Source organism: Cyprinodon variegatus, unplaced genomic scaffold (genome assembly GCF_000732505.1).
Source record: "Cyprinodon variegatus isolate N-32 unplaced genomic scaffold, C_variegatus-1.0 Scaffold729, whole genome shotgun sequence".
NCBI classification, from domain to species: Eukaryota; Metazoa; Chordata; class Actinopteri; order Cyprinodontiformes; family Cyprinodontidae; genus Cyprinodon; species Cyprinodon variegatus.
This window is the reverse complement of record NW_015151182.1, coordinates 206,711-233,687: the sequence shown is the minus strand read 5'-3', so window position 1 is coordinate 233,687 and position 26,977 is coordinate 206,711. Positions and strand designations below refer to the sequence as shown.

General features: G+C 39.5%; 1 protein-coding gene across 4 annotated transcripts in view; it reads right to left on the bottom strand.

Annotated features, from left to right (window-relative positions):
* LOC107097864 (mucin-5AC-like) overlaps window positions 1-26,977 on the bottom strand; it is a 51,425-nt gene that overhangs the window by 6,971 nt on the left and 17,477 nt on the right. The window contains exons 4-16 of one of the 4 annotated variants that reach the window (XM_015395189.1): window positions 26,211-26,393; window positions 25,928-26,020; window positions 25,762-25,848; window positions 20,090-20,123; window positions 18,468-18,560; window positions 18,148-18,249; window positions 18,016-18,054; window positions 12,355-12,362; window positions 9,505-9,654; window positions 9,315-9,422; window positions 7,568-9,236; window positions 5,843-6,170; window positions 5,377-5,745 (exon numbers count right to left, since the gene is read on the bottom strand). In XM_015395189.1, coding sequence (XP_015250675.1) covers window positions 5,377-5,745; window positions 5,843-6,170; window positions 7,568-9,236; window positions 9,315-9,422; window positions 9,505-9,654; window positions 12,355-12,362; window positions 18,016-18,054; window positions 18,148-18,249; window positions 18,468-18,560; window positions 20,090-20,123; window positions 25,762-25,848; window positions 25,928-26,020; window positions 26,211-26,393 — 3,263 coding nt within the window. The remainder of the gene's footprint in view (window positions 1-5,376; window positions 5,746-5,842; window positions 6,171-7,567; window positions 9,237-9,314; window positions 9,423-9,504; window positions 9,655-12,354; window positions 12,363-18,015; window positions 18,055-18,147; window positions 18,250-18,467; window positions 18,561-20,089; window positions 20,124-25,761; window positions 25,849-25,927; window positions 26,021-26,210; window positions 26,394-26,977) is intronic. The other 3 variants (XM_015395190.1, XM_015395192.1, XM_015395191.1) reach the window with 3 other exon arrangements.

Sequence of the window (26,977 nt, the reverse complement as noted above, 5' to 3'; positions counted from 1 at the left end):
CTTTTAACAGGAAGAAACCTCCAGCAGAACCAGGCTCAGTGTGAGCGGCCATCTGCTGAGGTCGACTGGGGTTCAAGGAGACAGAAGCAGAGATACAAAAAGAAGGAGGGATACAAAAGGTAACGGTAAATCAGCTTCCTGACCAGGAAACACACAGCCAGGCAGATGATCTTGAACATCCAACATCCAATTGAATGCTAGTTGAATGTCTTCTAACCTGAATATGTTTACTATGGAGTTGAATAATAAATTCCTATATTTTGAATGAAAGTTATGCTGAATGTATTACAGACAAAGTTTTCTGTTAAAGGCAATTTTTCCTCTGTTGCTCTCATACTCAGCCATTGTTATGGGCACAAAGTCGTGTCACCAGGAGCTGAATTTGAACCACTGTAAATGAATATTGATGTCATTGGAAATGAAATGCATTTGTTTGAAATTGCATTTCAATAAATCCATCCAAATTCTCCCACTTATTTCCTCAGGATTGAGGTAGGGCCAGTGCCTATCCCCCGTATTCTCGGTGAATCATCTAAATAATTGGTCCGCCTAATCGTCAATCATTCTGGTGACATGTTTACCTAAGGCCGTCCAATGAGCTTGTCCCGTTAGCTATCTTTTTCTGTGCATGCGCACTTTCAGGCGTATATCTGTGGTGAACTACAGTTTCAGAAAGTCATTGAAGCTCACCTTTCTCACCGCGGTTCTTTGAAAATGGCCGAGGGTCGTAAGAGAAAAAGTGTCTACGAAGTGTATGAGAAGAAAAGAAAGGCCTCAGAAGAATGCTTTGAGTGGAGAGCTCTCCTCGCAAAGCATTATGGGATTTGCTGTCACAGCGGCCAGCTGTCGCCATAGGCTGTCACTACCCAACAACGGTGACTAATAACAAAGGTGGTGCAGGCACTGCACAGTGGAGTTATGTGACCAACGGAGCAAATAGCACTGATCATCTGTCTGAATGGTCATTTATCTGACTTTGCTATAAAGTCCACTATGTAGTCCCCACCTGTCACTGAGTCACCAGCCAACATCTCGGTTCCATCATCCGGTGGTAGGTTTAATTAACGTTTTCTCTTGCTCATTCTCCCGATCTCCTAGACGTGTCTAACTTTTGCTCTCACCCAAGATCGATCAAGTCCCGCCTGCGCCGATGACCCGTTTGCTCTACCAAGCCTCAGCTTCCAGTTTTCGTGCTCCTTGCTGTTTGTTTATTAAAGATCTGAAACTGCTCTTGCCCTCTGTGTTAGTTCTGCATTTTGTTCAAGCACCTAAAAACCATGACAATCTGCAGTCGGTTCTTTGAGTGAGTTGCTGACGTTAGTAAATAAATTTGAGGTGTTTACAGAAGGTGTCTCTGTTTCCCTGACAGCTCCAAGCCATGTTAAGTATGTTAGATTTAGAGATAAACGAAATGGCGCATGAAGCTGCAGTAAATTACCCTAAAATTGAGATGCAGGGATTGTGGCGTGACATGAATATGCATGGTTGTAAATATCTGAATGCTGCTGTGTTGCGACAAGTTTCGAAATTTCTCCCAACTGCCAACTTTTTGTAGAATAGCAACACAGTGATTCATGCCTGAGGCTCCAATTAAGTACTGGGACTGAATCAAAGGAATACTTTGAAGACCTTACTAGACCGGGTTGTTGTATAACCCAGGAGAAAGTTCTAAAAAAGGTCAGGCTGCAGCTGCTTTTGTTTTAATGTGGGGATTGTTGTTTACTTCTCCAATTCCAGTTATCAGGAATCTGAGGAAGCATTTCTCACTTAACCCAATCTTCACCCTTAAATAGGACTCAGGGGATTTTAGATCTACATTTCTTTAACTGCATTGTTTTGAAATTGAATCGGTAATCTTATCTAAGTGTTTCAGACTGTTTTTCTTGCTTGCACTGCGGAACCAAAAACAATCCGATTTTTATCGACTGGGTCACTTATTTTATACAATGGTTAATTTCTGCAGAACCTCATGCCAGCCTCTCAGTCTGAGTGGGAAATCTGACAGGATCTGTGGTAATTTTCACTAGACGACCTCTGATCCATATGTGGCAACAAGTAAAGCAAGATTGTTTCTCCATCAAGCTCAGCAGATGGAAACCTGCCAAGGAAAATGTTGCTTACTGCATTGTTACTGTTCACATGGAGAGGGGTAGACAGTCAGCCATCACATTTCCACATCATCACATTTCCTCAGAATGCATTAGTCATTATTTAAACTTGAGAATTTAGGAATTACTCATTTTATATTTTAAATCTAAGAAGACATTCTCTAAATGCCTTTCGAGATTTTTCACTGCTTTACTCCAATCTTGATTTTATTTTTTTTTACTGCAGATAGATCATTTTTACCCTAAAGTGCCAAACATTTTTAATTACCTGTGACTTACAGTAACATACCATCCTTGATCTATAACCTTAAAAATGAAGTTGATTCACCCTTTTTTGTTAAAATAAATAAAATAACTGGTTTATGGGAGGTTTGGCCTTATCTCTGTGAGGTCATGGATTGATTCTGGCTCTGGCTATCTGCTCTAATAGATCCAAAAGGACTTCTTTCAGGCTGACTCTGTTCAGTCCAGCTCTTGTACAACAAACTCTCTCATTCATGTCTGTATGGACCTGGTTTCGTACCCTGGTTTCGGTTAATGGTTGTAATTAGGGAGAGAATTTCACACAGAGACACCAAAGTCAAAACAAAGTCAAAGTCAAACTATAGATCAGTGTTGTTTTTGGCAGCCATCTTAGATTTAGTCTTATTTTCAGTCTTCAGGACAAAAACCAAATATTAGTTTTAGTCACATTTTAGTCCTTACTAAACAGTACAGACCAAAAGTTTCGACACACCTCCTTATGTGTTTTCTTTATTTTCATGTAGATTCACACTGAAGGCATCAAAACTATGAATTAACACCAGTGGAATTATATACTTAACTGAAAATATGTGTTATATTTTAGGTTCCTCAAAGTAGCAACCTTTTGCTTTGATTACTGCTTCGCACACTCTTGGCATTCTCTTGATGAGCTTCAAGAGGTAGTCGCCTGAAATGGTTTTTACTTCACAGGTGTCCCCTGACAGGTTTAAAAAGACTGATGTTTTGCCTTATAAATGGGGTTGGGACAATCAGTTGTGTTGTGCAGAAGTCAGGTGGATACACAGCGGATAGTCCTACTGAATAGAGTGTTAGAATTTGCATTATGGCACGAAAAAAGCAGCGAAGTAACGAAAATTGAGTGGCCATCATTACTTTAAGAAATGAAGGTCAGTAAGTCCGAAAAATTGGCAAAACTTTGAACTGTCCCCAAGTGCAGACACAAAAACCATCAAGCGCTACAAAGAAACTGGCTCACATGAGGCCCGCCCCAGAAAAGGGAGACCAAGAATCACATCTGCTGCGGAGGATACGTTTAGTTGGACCATCATTTATTTTTCAACAGGACAATGACCCCAAATACACCTCCAGGCTGTGCAAGGGCTATTTGACCAAGAAGGAGAGTGATAGGGTTTTGCATCAGATGACCTGGCCTCCACAATCACCGGACCAGAACCCATTCGTGATGGGTTAGGGTGAACTGGACCGCGGAGTGAAGGCAAAAAGGTCAACAAGTACTAAGCATCTCTGGGAACTCCTTCAAGACTGTTGGAAGACCATTTCAACTGGTTTTCCTTAGATAGAAAAATTTGTATGAGCTGGTCCCAAGAGCCTTGAGATGACATGTGCCGTGAATTGGCGCTATAGAAATAAACTGAATTGAATTGAATAGGTGACTGGGTGCTGGTTTCGTATTTAAACATTACATTGTACACTACTCAAACAAATTAAAGGAACACTTTGTAATCAGAGTAAAGCATCAAGTTAAGTAAACTTCTGGGATATTGATTTGGTCAGGTAAGAAGCAGAGGGTTGTTAATCAGTTTCAGCTGCTTTGGTGTTAATGAAATTAACAACAGGTGCACTAGAGGGGCAACAACGAGACGACCATCAAAACAGGAATGGTTTTACAGGTGGAAGACATTGACATTTTTTCCCCTCCTCATCTTTTCTCTGTTTCACCAGTTTTGCATTTGGCTAGGGTCACTGGAACTACTGTTAACATTAGGCGCTACCTGGACCCTTCAGAGGTTGCACAGGAAGTCCAACTCCTCCAGGATGGCACATCAATACGTGCCATTGCCAGAAGGTTTGCTGTGTCTCCCAGCACAATCTCAAGAGCATGGAGGAGATTCCAGGAGACGGCAGTTACTCCAGGAGAGTAGAAGGTCTACAACCCATCAGCAGGACCGGTATCTGCTCTTTTGTGCAACAAAATGACCTCCAGCAGGCCACTGGTGTGAATGTCTCTGACCAAACAATCAGAAACAGACTTAACGAGGGTGGCTCAGGGCCCGACGTCCTCTAGTGGGCCTGTGCTCACTGCCCGGCACCGTGGAGCTCAATTGACATTTGCCATAGAACACTGGAATTGGCAAGTCTGCCACTGGCGCCCTGTGCTTTTCACAAATGAGAGCAGGTTCACCCTGAGCACATGTGACAGACGTGAAAGGGTCTGGAGAAGCCGTGGAGAACGTTATGCTGCCTGTAACATCATTCAGTATGACCGGTTTGGTGGCGGTCAGTGATGGTCTGGGGAGGCATATCCATAGAGGGACGCACAGACCTATACAGGCTAGACAACGGCTCCCTGACTGCCATTAGGTATCAGGATGAAATCCTTGCACCCATTGTCAGACCCTATGCTGGTGCAGGGGGTTCTGGGTTCCTCCTGGTGCACGACAATGCCCGGCCTCATGTGGTGAGAGTATGCAGACAGTTCCTGGAGGATGAAGGAATTGATACCATTGATTGGCTCCCACGCTCCGCTGACCTAAATCCAATAGAACACCTCTGGGACATTATGTTTTGATCCATCCGACGCCGCCAGGTTGCACCTCAGACTGTGCAGGAGCTCAGTGATGCCCTGGTCCAGATCGGGGATGAGATACTCCAGGACGCCATCCGCCGTCTCATTAGGAGCATGCCCTGATGTTGTCAGGCATGCATACATGCACATGGGGGCCATGCAAATTACTGAATACCATTTTGAGTTGCAGCATTGAAACTTCAGCAAAATGGACCAGCTTGCATTATCATTTTTTCACTGTAATGTTTGGGGTGTCTTTGAATTCAGCCCTCTGTAGGTTGATTATTTTCATTTCCATCAAATTATGTGGCATCCTTTTTTCCTAACACATCACCAAACCCATATCAGTATAAATAAATGGCATGATCTTTTCCCAATTGAGATCTGATGTGTTTTTAAAGTGTTCCTTTAATTTTTTTCAGCAGTGTATAAAGAGTTCTTTAATTTCTTTCTGATACGATCATCAGAGATATGTACCTCTCAGATGAGCTGCTGATAGCCCAAGGTGCTGATGAGGCCCGCTTGGTTCCAACAGGCAGGTCCGTTGGTCTCTGGTTCGTAAACGTTGGCAGAGGTTCTACTGAAGTTGGAGTGGACCTGGAAATGGATGAGAGCGGACCAGATGGTACTTCTTCTCTCTGATCCTCAAGGGTCTCAGTGGGTTCTGACAGTCTGTCCGTCTTTAAGATGTCCTCATCCTCGTTGTGTCCTATGCTCTGTTGTTTACATGGTCCAGCTGCTGCATCAGCGTTTCTCCCTGGAATGCAGGACTCAGAGTCTGTTGGCTTAGGAAAGACGGTTCCTGTTGTCCAAACACAGCATCCATCACCTTTCTCCAGCCAGCTGCTGAGCGAGAAAATCATCACCATTAAAGTGGTAAATCTGTACAAATCAAAGCTGGAGAATAGGATAGTATGAAATAATTTTTCTATAAATAACTTACCCGTCTGCACTCTGGTGCACCCCAGTCTCAGAATAAACAGGAACAGCCTTCTCTGACTCTACAGCAAAGTCTCTGAACTCTGAAAATCTCCCACCCAGAGCTGCAGCCGACCCTGAGGAGGCGCTGTGGATAATAGGCTGGGTTCTGGGGCGCTGAGGGGATCCAGATGCCACAGCACTGTGTGTTGGAGTTACTCCAGGTTGGGCCAGGGCAGAGATGAAGTCTCTGGGCCTAGAAAGAGGGACTCCATTGGTCTGTTGATTACAAGCGGCAGTCACATGTCCCAACAGCAGAAGCTCACAAGGCGGTCCTTCTTTCTTCTGAAACTCTACCAAACAAAAAAAAACATGTTTTAGTCTGTGGAAAATCTCAAAAGTTAAATGTCATTTTCCTGTGATGAAGATAACCAGACCATGATGATCATCTCTGAAATTTCCAACATGTTCAGAGATCCATTAAGGAGAAACAAAATTGATTCAGTTTCAGAGTCCAAAGTCTGGATTCTGTACCACTGGAGCCTGAAAAGGCTCTAAGAGTGAGAGTACCCCCACCTGTGAACTAGCAGGAAGTTCTTCTTTCCTATGTATTCCTGGACTCCAAGCCTTAAACTTTCCTCTCATGTGAAATCGGGTGTCAGATTTAAATTTTTTTTCCGCTCTGAGGAGAGTCAAACGATTTGGGGATGGAATTGGCTGCTATTTACAAACAATAAAAAAACTACCAAATTGAGTAAAACAAGCCATGCTGTACTGTAGGCATTGAGGCAAGTGTTCCTGCGGTACCCGACATAAGTTTTTTTTTCATCACTATTTGATGTTTTTTAGAAGAGAAGATTCTCAAAATAAAGCATAAAGCTGCAGGCCCAGGTCCTGTCCTGATTCAACAATTAAAATATAAATAAATAAAGGTTTTATAAACTCATGTCGAGTGGCTAAACTTTTGCTGTTTCTCTATTTGTGTACTTGTGCGTTCTCATGTGATCTTGTACTTGTGAAACATCATCAACCTCAGCCCTAGTACTGTTTCAATTCACAAGAACAGCAGCTAGAGAACGGACAAAGTCCCCGGATGCTGTTCTCACCCCTCCCTCTGTACCCAGCATGCATCAGAGCAGACTTGTCTGTTCTTGAGACTGACAGCTGTCCCAGCATGCACTGCGGCAGCAGCAGCTTTCAATGGAGCGCTTACAGAGCTCAGAGTTAAGTTAAGTTAAAACTTAATTCGTTGTTCAATAGAAGTACGTTTTAAGATCATTTGAGGCGAAAACATTGTACTTTCGAGCGTCACTATGTAGTCCCTTTACTGATTTAGTCATTTAAAAAACATTTCCAAAGTTGAGAGGACAGCAACCAGCGGACCTCCGAGGGTAACGGCAGCCAGAGCTAACCGGAGCTCGTTTGCAGCAGCTCTCACTCGGCATAGCCATGTGTGGCTCTTTTCTTTTATTTGGCAAAATGTTAATTTAATTTGTGTTTATCTGACTGTGTTTATCATTATTCCAGCATCCAGAATAATTGGCGGCTCACATGAACCTAAGAAGTCTAAACCTTGGATCTGGACCAGAAGCTGCTTTAGCACAGTTTCAGTTTATCTGTATACCAGATCTATTGTTTTGGTTTTTTGTGGGCTAAATGTTCCAGGGAAATGATTCTTCCTAAGCTCATGTTTACATTACAGAACCTGCTAATTCCTAGACTGTGGAGAGCCAACTGAAAATGGACCAACCATTCATCTGATTTTCCCGCCTTTCCTCTTGATTCTTTGTCTTCTCTTCAATCGTGGTCTGGTTCTGGGTGGTTTGTTTCAGGGCTTGGTGTTCTGTTTTGCTCTCAGAACCACTCTGGGCTCCATATGGGGTCTCCTTTTCTTGATCTGACGGACTTTTGTCTCTGTTCTGGGTAGAACGCTCGGACAGCCTTGCTGTGACCCAGGCTTGGGTCCTGACGGTGCTGACCCGTTTGTGATGCAGAGGCACTTTCATGGCGCCGGCTTTGGCACTGTACATCCGAGCCAGAGTTTGGACTTTGCTTAGAATACGTTCTGAGTTCTCTATAAGGACCGGGTCCGCCACCGGGTTCACCTCAAACAAGCTGATACCGGTGACGTCGGATCCCATCCCTTCAAACAACGCCCGGTTGGCGCTGACGATCCTGGAGTGGCGAGACCATCGACCCACTTTACTCTGACTGGGGAAGCTCTCCAGGTTCTCCTTTGTGTTTGCCTGATGTCCAGTTTTGGTTCTGGAACACATGGATTGGGTTTTATTCTGTGTTTGCTCCTGTACTGGGACGTCTGTTGAAGGTTCTGACTGGCTGCTGGTTGGTTTTGATTCGTTGGTGTCAGGCTGAGGAACGCCAACATTCTTCTCTTCCTCTTCTTCGCTTTCAGGACTTTGAGAAAGAGACAGTTTTTCTTCTTCTATGGTTCTAGATTCAACGTTCTCTCCTTCCTTTGGTTCCTCCAATGTCTCCTCTAGAGATCCTTTGTAGATGTTCCAGCTTTTATCCAGGAGCTCAGTTTCCTCTTCAGGTAAGGTTTTGGGATCTAACTCTGTGTTCTGTGGTTGTTTCATCTCATCAGAGCCTGTAGACCCTGCTTGACTCTCTGGATCCACCTCACTGGAGCTCAGTGGTTCCTTCACCAATCCATGTACTGGAAGCATAGCAGGAGTAGAGGAGGAACAGAGCATGGAGTCTGTATTTGCCTCCCCGTCTTCATTCACGCTAGCTTCCTCTCCATGTTTCCCAGGCACACTAAACCGTGAGACAGACTCCTTCACCAAGCCGGCTGGGATCTGTGAGAAACTCCCTCTTCTTCTCGACATTGCTCCTTCTCTTGACTCTTCCTCTTCCTCAGCTTCATCCTCCTCAGCCTCTGCAGCTGCTTCGTAGTAACTGCGGATCTTTTCAATAATCTTCTTGTCCTTTTTGGTCAGGTTGGAACCTTTTTTAGGTATGGGAAACCTCTGGATGGGTTGATGAAGGACATCTTGACTTTGGGGAGATGCTGCCGATTCTTCATCCAAGTCTGGTAGCTCACTGCTGATGTTTGTTTTTTCTTCTGGAGATAGGGAGAGCTGAGGAACTGATGCTGGAAGTATTTCCAGCATCTGTTCTGCTTCCTCATTACTTTCTTTTCCTCCCTCTGTTGTCTTCTCTGTTCTGTCCCGTTCCATCTCCTCCATCTCACCAGCAACATCTGGAATTTCCTTAACCTCATCTGTAGCCCTCTTGCTGTCATTGGATGGATCTTCTTCTTTGATGCCTTCTTCTTCCTGGTCATATTCAGAGAGTAGTCTTTGCTCCGGGCTTGCAGCGATAGGAGGCAATGGGCAGGTGAAGCAGGTCTGGTTTGCTGGAGATTCGAACACACTGGTAGGCTCCTGGATTTGGTCCTGGAAAACCAATAAACCACAAACAGATTATTGCTCTGTTAAATTCAAATAGAAATGTGTTAAGTAGACGGTTCTAACCATGGCGGTGAGTCCTTCTCGTACTCTACTCTGGTTGATGAACTCCAGGATCTCCTCTGTGATGGACAAAGTAGGAGGAGGTCTCAGGGTGGCCAGCTCCTCTTCCTCCTGGATTAAAAACTCAATTATTGATTTATATTTACCATCCATCCATCAGTCTTGTACCTTGCTGTATGTCTGTGCTCATTACCTCCCCCTGCTGGTCCGATCCCAGACATAGTTTTATCCTCGGCTCATCCCGCTCCATCTCTACCTCGATAACCGATGAGGCGAGAGTACTGCTGCTGCCTGCAGAACCCAGACTCTCTGCAGGACATAGCTCTCCCTCGCTGCCCGCCTGCTGCAATGCAACATCTACAGGTCACCTATTTGGTTCAAGAGATTCCCAAATTCCTACATCTCTGGAATTTGACAAGATTTGAAGGGATTATTTTGTTTCTTTTTAGCATTTCTAATGAGCTGTGTGTCTCTATAACAGGAATCATCCTGGTGACCTAAGAACTGGAAGTCTGTGTTTCAGAAATAGTTTTCACTGCTCAAAAAAAGTTTCCTAATACCCCCCCACCCCCCACCCCCTGCCTCATGCACCATTCTTTTACTTTCCCTTCTGGGACTCATTTTCCTGCAATTGACTTCCGAAGCCATCAGAAATCTCAGACCTCATTAGTAAATCCAAACCAAACATTTCCTTTTTTTTTTTTTTTTATAACTTTTTTAATACAATGGCGGCCTGAGCAGTGGAGTAACCACTTTGGAAAAGGGAAGTAAGGCTAAAATACATACAATTTATTTGTAATACATAAATAAATTCAAAACACAACAGACAACCCAAAAATGACTATGAAGAGAAGCAGTTTCAAGTGTCTGTGAACAAGGATGATATAATTGCTTTGAAGGATGAAACTGAAATGGGTATATCCAGTTTAAGGATATTTAGCAAAGCGTTCCAGTCACGAGTGGCAGCAGATTGAAAAGAAGCAAGACCAAAAGTACATCATGCATCATTGGTTCAGTCATGTCCCTCATCTGTGCTACCTTTCGCGACTGCTAACATTCACTCCTTACTTAATACTGGAATTGTCCCAATGCTGAGACAAGACTGCAGGTATTGATGCTATACTGAAACAAAAACCTTAATCAGAGCCCAAGAATTATAATAATTTTTGTCTCATCTCCAAGTCACTATTAATCTCCAAAATAAACTAAACTTGTCAAAAAATCTGATGGTGCCTTTCAGACCGCACCGCTGGGAGTTCACCGCTCTGCATTTTAGATGCACAGTGTTCACACCCTGGACCGCGTCATCCAATTGGAGGAGCTGCAGCTGCATGAAGCTGACAACCCACCAAAAGAAATACACCGAATGATTATTGCTTCTTTACTGGAGGTTTCTGCACTTAAAATCATCATTCATTAAAAAAAGATCATGTGTGCTGCTGTTGTTTCAGAGATATTAAAGGTCATTTATTAGGTCACCCACTATCCCCCACATTAAGCTAGATCAAAATGATCTAACCTAATTTTTCAGTGCTACACGGTTTGTGCAGGTAAAACTTTTGTGCTGATTTTGTTTTTAAGATAGAATTATTTCTAATTACGGCCAATGAGAGCCAGCTCCTACGTCAAAGGATGAAAGAGAGCACATACAGTTAGTTACAATAAGAGGAAAAGGACTATACACTGGAAAAATGATGTAGAAAAAAGTTACATTTCTTAAATTAAGTGTATTTACCTTTAATTTGATTAGGTATATAAGATATTTTGCCAATGGAATGAGTATTTTTACTCTTAAAATGAGACAATTAGATATTATGGACTGGAAATAAGACAATGCAATTTTGTTTTCTCATTTTAAATGTAAATTGTCTTATTCCATCGGCAAAATGTCTCTTTTGCCTCCTCAATATGAGAAAAAATGCACTTAATTTAAGAAAAAAGGACTTATCTAGATATCGATTTTTCCAGTGTACTCCTACATCTATAAACAAAGGTGTTGATGGCAGCAGCACAGCTGCACTAGAATAAACTGACATCTAGATAAGTTGTTTTTTCTTCAAATAAGTGCATTTTTTCTTGAATTGAGGAGGTAAGTGTGAAACTTTGCCAATGGAACAAAACAATTCACATTTAAAATAAAAAAAACAATTGCATTGTCTTATTTCAAGTGCTTTTTATCTAATTATCTTATTTTAAGAGTAAATATTCTCATTCCATTGGCAGATCAATTTATTTTTCTACCTAAATTAGGGGTATATACACTTAATTTAAGAAATTTTGTCTAAATTCTGGATCGTTTTTGCAGTTTAGCAGAGCTCTCTCTCGCTGTTCTCACAACTTTTTGAATTCTCTCCCATCAGACATCCTTAATCTCATCTCTTAATTCTCAGAAACTTTACTGCTGTTTAAATCAAGACTCCAAACACATTTTCAAGTGTGTTTAATCTGTTACTTGAACCTTTATTGAAGGGTTGTTTGATATCTGTTTTTTAATCTCCATTTGTTATCTGACCTAGAGGCTTGTAAATAAACTCCCAAAAAATAAAAAAAGACCTAATCCACTGGACTCCGTTAGCAAGTTTGAAGACATTTTGGTTCCCATCTAGCTTTTTCTTTTGAAAAATAAGGTTACACTGGAAAAAAATCGAAATCTAGATAAGTCATTTTTTATTAAAATAAGTGCATTTGTTCTTGGATTGAGGAGGAAAAAGAGACATGTTGCCAATGGAACAAGACAATTTGCACTTAAAATAAGAAAACACAATTGCATTAACTTATTTCAAGTCCATTTTATCAAATTATCTTATTTTGAGAGTAAAAATATCTCATTTACCAACTCAAATTAAGGTTAAATACACTTAATTTAAGAAATTTGTACTTATTTTTAGATCGATTTTCCAGTGTAGGATCTATAGTCATTCCTGGTCATAGTCCAGGCGTGACTATGACCTGGATAACTGAGAATGTTCACCAGCCTGAACATAAAATGTGTTAACCAGACACAAACGAGGACGTGAAAGTGGGATGACGTGGAAAATCCTACCTTCAGAGCTGCAAGATGGCCCAGATGGTGGGAAAGTTCCAGTTCAGCAGAGGGAAGAAAACACATCAACAGGCATGTTAGCAATAAGTTAATTCCTTCATAACCATCCAAATAAAACACAACAAAACAAAACAATTCATTTGAACATTTTTAACATTGTTGAGATGAGGAAAATGAGGACTCTCTGCATGACTGAGCCAAAACCAGAACCGCTGCCATGATTACATTCTAATATACAGACACTTTGAACTGATTGTTTAGTAAGAAGTCAGGGAGAAGTGGAAGTCATTTTTTCATAGAAGCAAACCCAAAAGCTACATCTGGGAACCAGCTGGAGCAGAATAGGAGAAACTGATCTTGTCACTTCCTTCCTGCGAACATGTCTTCTGGGATCCTTTTCAGAAAACATGCTTGAATAAGTCTGAGTAGACAGCAGATATCCGGAATAAACACATGACGCTATTGACAATTTAACTAGAATCTGAGTCAAGTCAGCCCAGAATTCAGAGTAACAGGGAGTATATAGGAAGCCCTGATTAGTGGACCTCAGAAAAAAGGATCCACCATGGCAACGGGAGGAAACAAGAAGCTTCAAAGTCTGCATTTGACACCAGTATATATATATATATATATATATGTAATATTTTTATGAAGACATCTTTTTTTTAAATGATAAATCAGTTCTAAACAGCCAGACGTTTATTTGTATTTCCACTTTCTGAAATAGGAAAAAAAGCAGAAATATTTCTTTAAGATAAATCAGGAATTTCCTTTGATAGGATATTATTTGATGTAAAAAAACAAACAAACATTGTTCTGCTGGGAAAATTCAATTAAATATTGTTAAAAGAAATACTAAAGCTTCTAAGACCGGCATGTTGTACAATACCACATTAGTTGGTTCCTTATATCATTTTAGGCCACTGACATCAGAAATAAATTGCGATCAACCTAATGACCAGCTGTGCTGTACATGAATAATTTACAGCTTAATGCGCAATAGTTTGCTTTCAGCATAAAAACAAAGTTCAACACAGAGAATTTGTCCCTGTTGAGTCGTCTAAGTGATCTGTGGCTAAACATTAAGTGAGATAAATTATTGACTCCATTGAAAACAGTGAGGCTCAAAAGTTCAGATGCAGAGTTTAAAATACATCCAATGATGTGGATTATTTGCATCTCCAGGCTCCTCTGGTAAAGAACTCAGATGTGGGATTAGTTCAACAACTCCACACTGGAAAAAATTTTAATCTAGATACAGTCATTTTTTCTTAAAATAAGTGCTTTTGTTCATGGATTGAGGAGATAAAAGATACATTTTGCCAATGGAAGAAGACAATTTACACTTAAAATAAGATTTCAAGTCCATTGTATCTAATGATCTTATTTTAAGAGTAAAAATCCTCATTCCATTGGCAAAATATCTTATTTACCTACTCAAATTAAGGGTAAATACACTTAATCTAAGAAATGTTTACTTATTTCTGGATTGTTTTTTCAGTGCTACTGAAGTGAGATGGTTCCATGAGTAGCTTGCAGTGATAACTGCTATCTGAAAACCCAGGATATGCAGGGATTCATCGCAAAATTTGTTCCTTTTTCTCACTCATCCTGCTTTCTGAAATGAGGTCCAGGTGTCCATCTATGTCCAGGATTCTCTCTGTGGATGTTTGAGGACATGACCGCTCTCACTTCTGCTCTAAAAGCATTTTACACTGGAAAAAATCAAAATCTGTGAGTTGATTTTTCTTAAAGTAAGTGCATTTGTTCTTGGATTGAGGAGGTAAAAGATAATTTTGCCAATGGAACAAGACAATTTACACTTAAAATAAGAAAAGATATTTGTATTGTCTTATTTGAAGTGCATATTATCTAATTATCTTATTTTAAAAGTACACATTAAAAAATGCCTTCTAAAAAATAAGAAAAAATATAGTGTTTTAAGTGAATTACTGCTTATTTTTAGCTAAATAATCTGCCAGTGCAGCAAGCAAATGAGACTTGGTAAGATTTCTTAAAACAAGAACATAATATCCAAGTAGTAAGCATCCAAAAAACTTAAATCAAGTATAAAATCTATTTTTTCTTTTATTCGTTAAGATTTTTTCGCTTCTTTTAAGCAATATATTCTCATTTATTAGTCATTATTGCTTAGAATTAAATAATATCTAACCAATTATTGCTCAAAACAAGCATACAACAGGCTTAAAAACAAGGCAAACGTATTTGATACCAGTTCGTTTAAAGGCTTGAAACTAGTCTGTTTTTCTTAGCTAGAATTAATTTTATTATTTAAGTGTAGTGAATGTATGGGAAAAACACACTTGACAAAAACTTCAAAACTTTTTTTATTAATATTTTAGCAGAAATGTCACAGAATTAAGCGAAATACACCCCCCCCCCTCCCAAAAAAAGCTGAGGGCTGCACAGCTTTGGAGAGATGAAGAGATGGTGATGTAGCAGTATCGCTACGCTCTACCCCTTATATTCATTCGGTGAGCTAATCTGAATCTTTCAATTCCATTTGGAGAGCGAGATCATCTGTGGTAGTAACACTAGACATCTTCCAGGCATGTGACAAAAACTAGCAGCAGTTCAGCGGACAGGAAGAATGAACGGTAGCCAGCACACGCGGATGACGTCAAACACGCGCCGCTTCGTTTTCAAAAGATAAAAATATAACCGCAGATGTCTGGGGGACAGTGATTCGCCTACGTTATGAATGCTGACGTACCATAAAGAATAATTATGAACAGTTAAGTTTGTGCTTCAAGTCGTTGCCCATAGGAAGACGTTACTTGGATATAACCTAACAGAATATCTTCAGAACGGCTCCAAATGACATAAAACAGAACATGATGTACTAACGTAAAATCAATGGCCAAATGTAAAAAAAAAAACAGCGTTCCACTTTAAGGCAGAGCTTCTATTATAATAAGCATATGTATGGTGTACAGTAGTTATGATGTATTGTAAACAGTGAATGGTCCACTGGTGAGGTTCAGAATCTCAAAGCTAAATCATGAATGACCATCTCAATGACCCTTTCAATTTGAATGCAATCAGATTTGATTAGTTTGAATATCTTAATGAGATGGGGTCAGTTCTTAAAACAGGTTAATGTGGATGTCTTATTTTCTTGAAACAAGTAAAAATGTACTCACAGTCTAAATGTTAACACGACTCAGTCCGCAATGTGTGCTATTTTAAGAAAAAAGCTGCTCAGAATTAGTTGTTTTATCTAGTTAGGATGAAAAAAATGAATTTTCTTAAAACAAGTCAAATAATCTTAACAATATTCAGTCTTACTAAGAAAATACATTGAAAAACAAGCATAATAAGACCAAAATGCTGAATTCAAGTTTATTAAACTTGTATAGATTTTCCTTTTTTGCAGTGTACAAATACCCATTCCATTGGTAAACTATCTCATCTGCCTACTTAAATTAAGGGTAAATACACTTAATTTAAGACATTTTTACTTATTTCTAGATCATTTTTCCAGTGCAGGAAAAGAATCTGACTGGATCAACAAAAGACTGCATTATTTCAGTCGCTTAGACGTTAAACGCAATTTCTCTTTAGCAGACATCGAGCTTTCGGTGGCGGAGTTCTATTGTATTACATTCCAAAGGATACCAGCTACAGCGACACCATTGTTGATCACAACATGGTGACCTGTGCTGATTCCAACTATGCTGGTCGTCTCTAACCTGGTGACTGAACATTATGCACGTCTGCAGGGACTCTGGCTTTTCCATACAAACACACACCAGTAAGTCCAGGCTCAACAAGAACCCAAACAAAATGATTTTATTAGTAGCCTACATACTCACTGAAATATTTCACCCACATTTGAAGATTTATGTAATTTCATTACATAAAGAATTCCCATTTACTTAACGAATTTTAACCCAATCCTATTAAATAAGCCTTACATGATACCCACTCATTGGTATAATAAGCTTTTTTATTTGAAATACATAATCATTACATTTATGTGTTCAGTATTTATAAAGAATACTCAAAACTAACACTAATGAGTGTATTTATTGTGAATATTTAAAACGTATTGTTTGAACTGCATAAAGGTAATCCTGATTATTATTCAAACAGTAAACAATATATATTTGAATTATAAGTAAGCTCATTAGTATTAATTTGGACAAAGTATACTTTATCAATCCTAAAAACATAAATCTAGCCAGCTATGTATTTCAAGTGAATTGAAATTAACGAATGAATGCATGAATTTAAGGTTTATTTCAAATCTTTGTGTTAAAGTTATCCAAGACACAAGTAAAGTAAATGGAATTTTTTAACGTAGTAAAAATACATCAGCCTTAAAGTTTAGTGGAGAATATTTTAAGTGAGTCAAAGTCTGGATATAAATAGGATTCAGATGCTGTTGCTGGAAAAAACTCACAAAGCATCTAAATTAAAGCAATCCTGCAAAGGAAAGTGGCTCACAGTTCCTCCACAGTGATGGTAAACACTAAGTACTGCCTATCAGCTGCTGCAACCAGTTATTAGGTTTAGGGGGGGGTTACTGTTGAACACAGTCAGGATAGTTTGGATAGATTTATATCCGTCATAAAAGAAAAGTAAGTCTTTTATTTTTATTACATGTTCTCTATATTGACGCTGCCATGCTGCAGGGTCCAGACTGCCTTAAACACTCCAAACATCTTAAACTGCGATCAGACTTTGGATCATATTCATTTTATCTGATCAGGAGCCTCCAATCGGCACAGAGAGCTGGATCCTGACCCCAGATGAGGTTTCAATCAGGCAGATTCTTAAAGGAATCCCTGCTCTGCCTTAACACTTTATAGGGAAAGTTAGTGTTTTTGATCTCTTGCATACCCCTTACAAATGGAGTCCCCCTCCGTCCATCAGTGAGGTCTAGAAGCACAAGATCTATATCCAGCTATTCAGCAAAGATACTGGTACATGGCTGTACATCTTATTTTGGCAATTGACCAATTAGATGAGCCCCAGAATGATATATTACCTCCTGTAAATTAAGTAGAAAAAAAGGTAACAGGTCAAGAAAAACAGGTAAAAATCAAATTGAAAAGTTCAAAAGTAAAGTTCAAAAGTCAAAAAGCCTCGTTAACAATTATATTTAGGTTTTTTAAACTAAAAAATGTAAATGCCAGTATCAGCATTAATGCCTCTAAGGTTATGTTGGATCAAAGAAAATGTGTTTCTTTCACCTCTCACAGTGTTTTTCATGAATTGCTTTTAGAGGCACTTTTGACTTTTTTCTCAATATATTCGGGTGAGTTGGCGTTTCTTGTTTTTACATAGACATAAATTTTTGCCATCAAAATATCCAGATTTTTTTAATTTTACAACGGTAATAAGGTCTTGTCATGGATTCTGATAACACTGTTGGCTTGAAATTTTCATTTCACTGAGGGCCCTACCAAGGGTTAATCTTTCTAGAACCATCAGAAGGATCAGTGATAACCAGTTCAGGTTCTCTCTGAGAAATGTGAAACCCTGTGAGAACACTGTCCGAATGTTCCGATCGTATCCGATACGATATGTTCTGCTCAGAGACTAGAAACATGGTACTGGAGCAACAACTGCAGTTCAGCCCAAGATCAAGAGAAAAACTGAAAGTCGGTTCAGGTAAAATCCAGAGTCACTCACCATCAGGATGAAAGGCTGCCTCGATGTCTTTAGCAGGAGCTGGAAGAGACACACAAGAAGAGAGATGAAAACACTCAATCCGGCTGCTTCCTAAAGCTTCTTCCTCATCATCAGCAGAGCATCTCCAGGTACCTGACTGCCTCCTGGTGCGTCTGTACGGCAGGCTGCCCTCCAGCAGCAGCGGCAGACTCTTCCTGGATTTCTCTGGCGTGTAGAGCAGCAGCTCCGGAGGTTCTGGTGAGACAAAGAAGGACAACCTGAAGGAACGCACTGATATGTTGAACATTTCCCGTTTCTTTGGTCAGACCTATGAACATGAGGTAAGAGGATCAGACCTCGCAACGAGCTGAAAACCTCATGTTAGAACAGCAAAGGTCCAAACGGTTTGGAACCGAACGTTACTGAACATGATGCAGGGATCAAGTGGTGAGAAGAGAAGACCTTCCTCTGACCTGATTGACGCCGTCCTCGATGGAAACCGTGAAGGTCATCCACACGCGGCGAAGCGCACGACTTCTTCAGGTTCTCTTGATCAAACTGAGGAGCTGCAAAACAGGAAATGATGTCACAATATGTTCTAGCCAACTACCGGGTTTCATTGAGGAATAATAGATGGTCAGACACTAGGCCTGGATTTGGACTAGGTTGGTGTCGGGAACTGAGTTTGTTTATGAAACCAGTTTGACAGGGTCTGCATTTTCGACCACGTTCTACTTGGGACCGGACTTTAATCTAATATGGGGTTTGAGTCAGGAACCAGTGGTGGGTCCAAATGAGGCTGGCAGCTGGGCTTGGTTGGAGGCTAGATGAGAATATCTGACTGGGTTTGCTCAGGGATTGGGTACGGATTTTAGCCTTGTAAACCAGACTAAATGTGAGATTAAATGTGTAATTTAGTCTGGCCCCAATGAATGAGACATCGGAAGATTGTTGATGAGAACAACCAATTGTTTTTCAAACCATGTCTGTGCCTATTGGCCAACGCTCTGACCGATGAGCGCAAGCGACTGTGACGTAGTAAGCGCCACAGAAAGCTGGGGGAGTTTAAACAAACAGCCTGTCAGTAAAACGGTGAATATGTCCTTCTTAAATATGAATTAGCGTAAAGCTTCTTCCTGCTCACATGTCAATGAAAAGTCTAATCCTTTAAAAACTGATTCCAAACGAGATCGTCATGCCCTCAAAACCCCGCTCGCTTTGCATCCAACAATTCAAAACACATCTCTGCGTTGCGATTGGCCCCCCAGTTCTAGGGCCTGGGGCATTGATTGAGGCTAGACCACAGGCAGGCAAAAATGATTTTGGCCGCTGGCGGGTGGGACTAGTTTACTAGGCTATACGGCTTTAGGATTTGGGTCATGAACCGGTTTTGGCACTTGGATTTGATTGGTAAATTTTTATCAGGTTTGGGCAGGATTCTACTCTGTTGGCTCCACTTAGCCTGCTTTACTTCCTCCCAGCGACTTCAAATCCTTTCACTGCTGCTTCTTTGGCACCCGTACTGGCCCTTTGCACCACTGCCCAGGAGTAGGTACAATCAGAGGGCCAGAAAAAAGCCAGCACTGCTACTGGAAAAGCAGTTATGGAAATGTTTGAAAATTGGTTGAGTATAGTAGAACTGGGTGAAGTAGAGCCAGCGGAATTAATTTAATTTCATTTAATTGAACTTTATTGATCTCACATTGGAGAAATTTACCTCTGCATTTAATCTATCACCTTGGGGAGCAGTGGGCTGCCATCGTGGGGCACCCTGGGAGCAGTGTGGGGGTAAGGGTCTTTCTCAGAGAGCCATAGTGGCAGTCTGTGGGAGGGGGGCTCAGACTCAGAACCTCAGGATTCCAAGCTCTATGCCCTAACGGTTAGGGCCCCTTGGGGAGTGGCGGCCTACTGGTTAGGGCCTAACCAGTTGGCCGCCACTCCACCAAGGGGCTTTAAATACTTAGAAACCTGTTTTGGTTTGAGAACATATCACGAGTTTGGGACCAGGTTGGTTAAGTTGACCATGTAAAGGTTCAGCTGAGGACCAGGATCAGGTTGAGGTTGTGCTCTTGTGGAAACAGGTGTGTAAACTCACACTGGCGGAAGTTGTCTCCAAGGACCTGCCTCGCCTAGAAAGGAGAACCACAGTGAGTCACTGAACACAAGCAACAAAGTTCAGCAGAGATAAACTTATCAATAAAAAAAACTGATAAGACAAGAAATATGTCATCTGACCTCTCTTTCTGTTTTGTTTTGTAAAATGAATCCAAAGTGCAATGCATCACATTCTTTAGATGCCAGATATACTGAAAGACTTGATGGAAAACCTAAACCCATACATGCCGTCAGGGGGGTTTCTGAGACGTTCCTTAAAGCACTAGTGCCTCACAAGCAAACATACAGAGAGGAGTTAAGAGATTAAACAGATGTTGCAGGAAATGAACTCAGGAATCTGTATGATGGATCTCTATAACGACAGAAATTGTCTAAATTGCCGAGGGGGGGGGGGATTTTAGATAAATATAATTGTTTATGAAAGTAAAAGGCTTCACAGTGGTGAGCAGCTGGTTTTCAGTTAAAACATGTGGAAGAATAGAAAGAAACATGTCAGTGAAGCAATCCTTTTATTTGGAAAGGTGTCAGTTTGGAGGCAAATCTCTTTCCAATCTAGACTTTTGTTGCACTATGGCGCCCTCTAGTGTTCAAGCACATTAGTTTATCTAATGCAGCTTCTTTGTTCCTTGTGTTCTTCACACCAGGAATATTTCTTAAGGAAAAAATGTCCTTCTATACTATGTATTGTACTGGGCCATAATGGATTTGGTTATTTTATATGAGAAGATGGCAGCTTTAAAACAAATAAACGTTTATTTATATGGATCCAAACTGAGTTAAGAATAAATCATTGATTCATGTTTGATTAACTGGCTGCAGCAACTTTCTTTCTCTTATGTTAACTTTGTTAAACAGTTGCCTTTTGTGTCTCTGCTTCTGTCTCCTTGAACCCCAGTCGGCCTCGGCAGATGGCCGCTCACACTGAGCCTGGTTCTGCTGGAGGTTCCTTCCTGTTAAAAGGACGTTTTTCCTCTCCACTGTCGCTACAAGCATGCTGTGTGAGGGATTGCCTTGGAGTCAATGAGTCGATGCAATCAACTGGTTTTCCTTAGATAGAAAACTTTTAATCAGTCTGACTAACATGACGTGTTGTTAATTAGCGCTATATAAATAAACTGAATTGAATTAACTTTACGGCTGTTTGCATGAGATCAATTCACCAATATTTAGATGTAAATCACAACTTTACCTTTTTGTTTTTTATTTTTATTTTGAGGCACTAGCAGCTTGTTTTCTTTCTTTTTTTTGGACAGTAGGCTAACAGGAAAGGGGGTGTGAGAGAGAGACATGCGGCAAAGGACCAAAGGTCGGATTCAAGCCTGGTTTGACCTCTTGGAGGACTCTGTACATGGGTCGTACGCGTTAACCGCTGCACCACCTGCACGCCCTTCTATTGGTGCTTTTAACAGAATGGCTTACTAACCTACAAACATGGGTTACAATAATGGTACAACTACATCTACATTAAGAAAACAAACACTGAAGTAATGGAAAAGAAAAATAAAGCTTACAAAAACTAACAAAAAACTAACATAATATGTATACACTAGAAAAATGATCTGGAAAATAAAAAATAAAATATCTTAAATTAAGTGTATTTACCCTTAATTTGAGTAGGTAAATGAGATAGTTTGCCAATGGAAGGAGTATTTTTACTCTTAAAATAAGATAATTAGATAATATGTACCTGAAATAAGACAATGCAATTGTTTTTTTTTATTTTATTTTAAGTGTAACTTATCTTTTTCCTTTGGTAAAATGTCTCTTTTACCTCCTTATTTTAAGAAAAAATGACTTTTGTAGATTTCGATTTTTTTCCAGTGTATACACATACACTGGAAAACGATCTAGAAATAACAAAAAAAATGTCTTAAATTAAGTGTATTTACCCTTCATTTGAGTAGGTAATTGACATGGTTTGCCAATATAATGAGTATTTTTTACTCTTAAAATAAGAAAATTAGATAATATGCACTTTAAATAAGACAAAGCAATTTGAGTTTTCTTATTTTAAGTGTAAATTGTCTTGTTCCAGTGGCAAGATGTCTCTTTTACCTCCTCAATCCAAGAACAAATACACTAATTTTAAGAAAAAATGACTTATCTAGATTTCTATTTTTTTCAGTGTACATAGCCACAAGTATAGCAAGCACCTGCAGCCTTCCACCACACTGCAAAAACAATCTAGAAATTAGTAAAAAATGTCTAAAATTAAGTGTATTTACCCTTAATTTCAGTAGGTAAATAAGACCATTTGCCAATGGAATGAGTATATTTACTCCTAAAGTAAGATAATTAGACATTATGCACTTAAAATAGGACACTGCAATAGTTTTTTTCTTGTTTTAAATATAAATGATCTTGTTCTATTGGCAAAGTGTCTCACTTACCTGCTCAATTCAAGCAAAAAACCCTTATTTTAAGCAAAAATTACTTAATTAGATTTCAATTTTTTTGCAGTGCACTACCTCACACTCCACAGACCATATCTTAGTGTAGAACAGATAATAAACATTTCCATCTGTTTATTGTTTTTAACCTTTTCCCTCTTCTTCTCCATTTTTTACGATTTTCATGCCAGGGCTCCATTTTTTCTGTGAATATCTCCTCCTTATTTTTCAGCCTGAAAATCAGCTGTTCGTAAATGGCTATTTCTATTTATTTCTTCCAGCTGTTCATTAAATTTGAGCTGCATCTATCAGTTATTGATTAATGTGTTGATTGTGGTTTTTGATTGATTAATGAATCGAAAAATAAATACTATTAATACTTTAAAGCAAAGATTTAGAAAAAAAAAAAAAAACTTCATTGTGCATTTTAAATGACCCACACCATTGCATCACCACCACAAGCCTGACCCTACCATCCGAGTGTTGCAGCAGAAATCGAGACTCATCAGGTCAGGCAATCATTTTTTAATCTTCTATTGTCTAATTGTGGTGAGCCTGTGTGAATTAAAGCCTTAGTTTCCTGTTCTTAGCTGACAGCAGTGAGTGGTCGTCTGCTGCTCTGGTCCATCTGCCTCAAGGTTTCCATGGTTTGTGCATTCAGAGATGCTCTTCTGCATACCTCAGTCAAAATTGTGGTTATTTGAGATACTGCTGCCATTTTATCCACTCCAGCCAGTTGCCATTCTGCTCTGACCATAAATAAGGCATTTGCACCAACAGAACTGGATATTTTCTATTTTTCGGCCCATTCTCTGTAAACCCAAGATATGATTTTGGGTAAAAATGCCAGTTGATCAGCAATTTCTGAAATACTCCAACCAGCCATGTTCAAAGTCACTTAACTGACCTTTCTTCTCCATTCTGATGCTCGGTTTTAACTAAAAGAGATTATCTTCACCATGTCTACATGTGATTGGCTTATTAGAAATTTGTGTTAAAGATCAGTTGGACAGTTGGACTGTTGTTCTCTCTCCAACTCCAGGAACAGTTTACTGCTAAGTCTGATTTCCTGTCAGTGCATTGGAGGAGCTGCAGCCCTTGCTGCTCGCTGAAAACAGTAAACTTTTGATTCATGATTCATGACAGCAGACAAGCTAGAGGAAAGCAGGAGGCGGGGTTACCAATCTACTTGCTCTGGAGAGCAGAGTTGGGTGCCTTTATATGTTGTCGCCAAAGTCTCAAGTAGCAGAAGAAAGTCATTAGATTTGGCGCTAGGTGCTGTCTTGAAATGAAAGTGTTAGAGGGGCCTTAAAAGTCGCTATTTAGTGACAAATAGACTAAGCTGCCAACACAGCTATTCCTTCTGTTTGTTTTGAAATGGTTTGCTTTCTGAACATGTGCAGCAAAAGGAGTGCTGCAGTGAGACACACTTATATAAGCGTTCTGAAGGCATTTTAGCGAAATTATTTTTATCAAAAACATAATTAATGTGCACAAATAAGAAATAGTTATATTAACCATACATGGGAACAGAGTTTTATTGGGCCCCCAGGAATTTGGGGACCTAGGTAACTGCCTAGTATTGCCTAATGGTAAATCTCCGCCTGATAAGTGTTGATAGCAAAAGCAGGAATTGCCATCCACTGAGCAGAGAATATATTAATTGAATGTAGCACATCAACTAAAATGTGTCTTCATACAAATAAAAATCATTTTCATTCAAATTTATCTGTCCACCAAAATACTTAATTTTAGGTCATAAAAAACTTTAACCATATGCTTAAAAGTTCCGTTTTGTTCATATATCATTCCGTTGCGAGAGGGGAGGTATTTCTCACCATATCAGCCTATTCCATTTCTAAAGTTAGAGTCATGATACTGATATTTTTATTATATTATTATTATATTACTTTATTATTTTTAAAAACCTCTGTGTCACCTCAAAAGAAACATTTTAAAGACAGATTTTATATTATCCTGAAATGCTGTTGCCCCAAAGTTGGATTTTTGGAGACACTATATTAAAGCGGGACATCTATAATTGGAAGTGGGGCACTCCGTTTTTTTTTCAGCAAAAACACAGCAACAAATTAGCAAAAAAAAGTACTTATAACTTCGTCAAAGTCTTAAGTAAAAAGATGAAATTACATGTGATTTTGCAAAGAAAATAAAGTAAACCTGGAGGTAGCACAAATACATTATGAATGCCTTGGCAGAATTCAAATGAGTGATTGTAATCTAGATTAATGTAGATTAATTCTAAGATTCCAAGAAGTTATATATATATATATATATATATATATATATATATATATATATATATATATATATATATATATATATATATATATATATATAGTATATATACCCACCCATCATCCCATTTGGATCCATTTAGAGCTCTGCAATGTATGTAATTGACCAGCAGGTGGCAGTAANTATATATATATATATATATATATATATATATATATATATATATATATATATATATATGTATATATAAATATATATATATATAGTATATATACCCACCCATCATCCCATTTGGATCCATTTAGAGCTCTGCAATGTATGTAATTGACCAGCAGGTGGCAGTAAAACATCAAGATAAAATTCCTATGTTTCTCCATACAGCGCTGTTATCATTAACATAATTTGTCATTCTGATTTTAAAGTGGATTGTTTGCTTTTAATCAACTTCAGTCACACCACAAAAATACATTCATACTTTTATTTTTTCATAGTATTTCTCATTTTAAAGGGGATTCTTCGACAAAAAAATCGAAAATGTGTATTAGCTCCTCCATTCAAGTTGCCACTACTGGACATGTAGGGCATGCCATAATAAGATATAATTAAATCACACGTCACTCCCTAATGACATATTCCATGATGACACAACCAGTTCAAAATGATTTTGATAAAAATGAACACAAAAAATATTTAGGAAATAACTTTAAATAAAATTATGAAATTGAACATAACATCTAAACATTTTGACTTCACAAATGAGAAACAAGTCATGTTCTGTACTGAGTTCCTGAAATGTTTAGAGAAATTAAATCCTGGAGAGCTTAAGCTCTGCCTGCTAAAACCACAACAGTTTCACTGGTTTTACATTCTGAAACCTGCCAAAGGAAGTACAGGACTTTATGTGTTACTGAACTTTACATGTTCTTCATCCACATCAAGAGAAGTGGTTGAGCTTTCAGGTCCAACAAACCTCTTTTGACTTTATTTCCCTCACAGATCTCCTTACCTTCTGTGGAAGTGAAGCTGGATGGTTTTCAACAATCAGCCTCTTGAGGTAGTGGACCCACAGCCGCTTCTCCTCCTGGTTCTTCGTCTGCAGGAAAGGCATACAAGCATGAAAGGAGGTCTGGTTTCAAAGCTGAATAAGATACTGAGGGAACTTGCACACGCACTTGAACGATGTGCTGCTGCTTGGGAATTGTCTGGTCCGACACTTTGAAGCAGAGTGGATCTTTCAGGGTTTCCACCAGCTGCAGGTTACAGCACTAAAAAGGACAAATGGACAAAAACAATATACTCTAAAGGTTTGGAGCCTCCATAAATATGCTGCAGCATTTTCTGAGGAGATTATGCAGAACTCTCAAGTTTCCTATGAATCAGACTCAGAGGAGCAAAGTCTTAGATCAGTATGACAACATCAATGCAAATTACGACCTCAGATCTGGTCCTTCTTACAAAGATATGAGTGCTGTAGATGAACTGCTCCAGCCTTTTCTTGGCAATCAGCAGCATCTTGTCGAACAGGAAGAACGCTCTCTCCTTTTTCACTCTGAGGACCTTGAAGGAACCCTCCAGAACCAGCTCTCCGAAGCCGCTGAGGTCCGGCCCGCTCCAGTTCACCAGCAAGGACTCGATTTCCTGCAAGGAAGGCAAGGACAAGTCAAAGGTCAAAGTCTGCAGTGGGACAACAAGCATATTTGACTGAACATATGGCTGTAAATAAAAACACGGCAATAATGTAGTCATCCAGCTGTTGATAAGGACGTGACATTAACATGTGAACATCCAGCTGTTGATAAGGACGTGGCATTAACATGTGAACATCCAGCTGTTGATAAGGACGTGGCATTAACATGTGAACACCCAGCTGTTGATAAGGATGTGGCTTTAACATGTGAACATCCAGCTGTTGATAAGGACGTGGCATTAATATGTGAACACCCAGCTGTTGATAAGGACGTGGTGTTAACATGTGAACATCCAGCTGTTGATAAGAATGTGGCATTAACATGTGAACATTCAGCTGTTGATAAGGATGTGGCATTAACATGGGAACACCCAGCTGTTGATAAGGATGTGGTATTAACATGTGAACACCCAGCTGTTGATAAGGATGTGGCATTAACATGTGAACATCCAGCTGTTGATAAGGATGTGGCATTAACATGTGAACACCCAGCTGTTGATAAGGATGTGGCATTAACATGTGAACACCCAGTTGT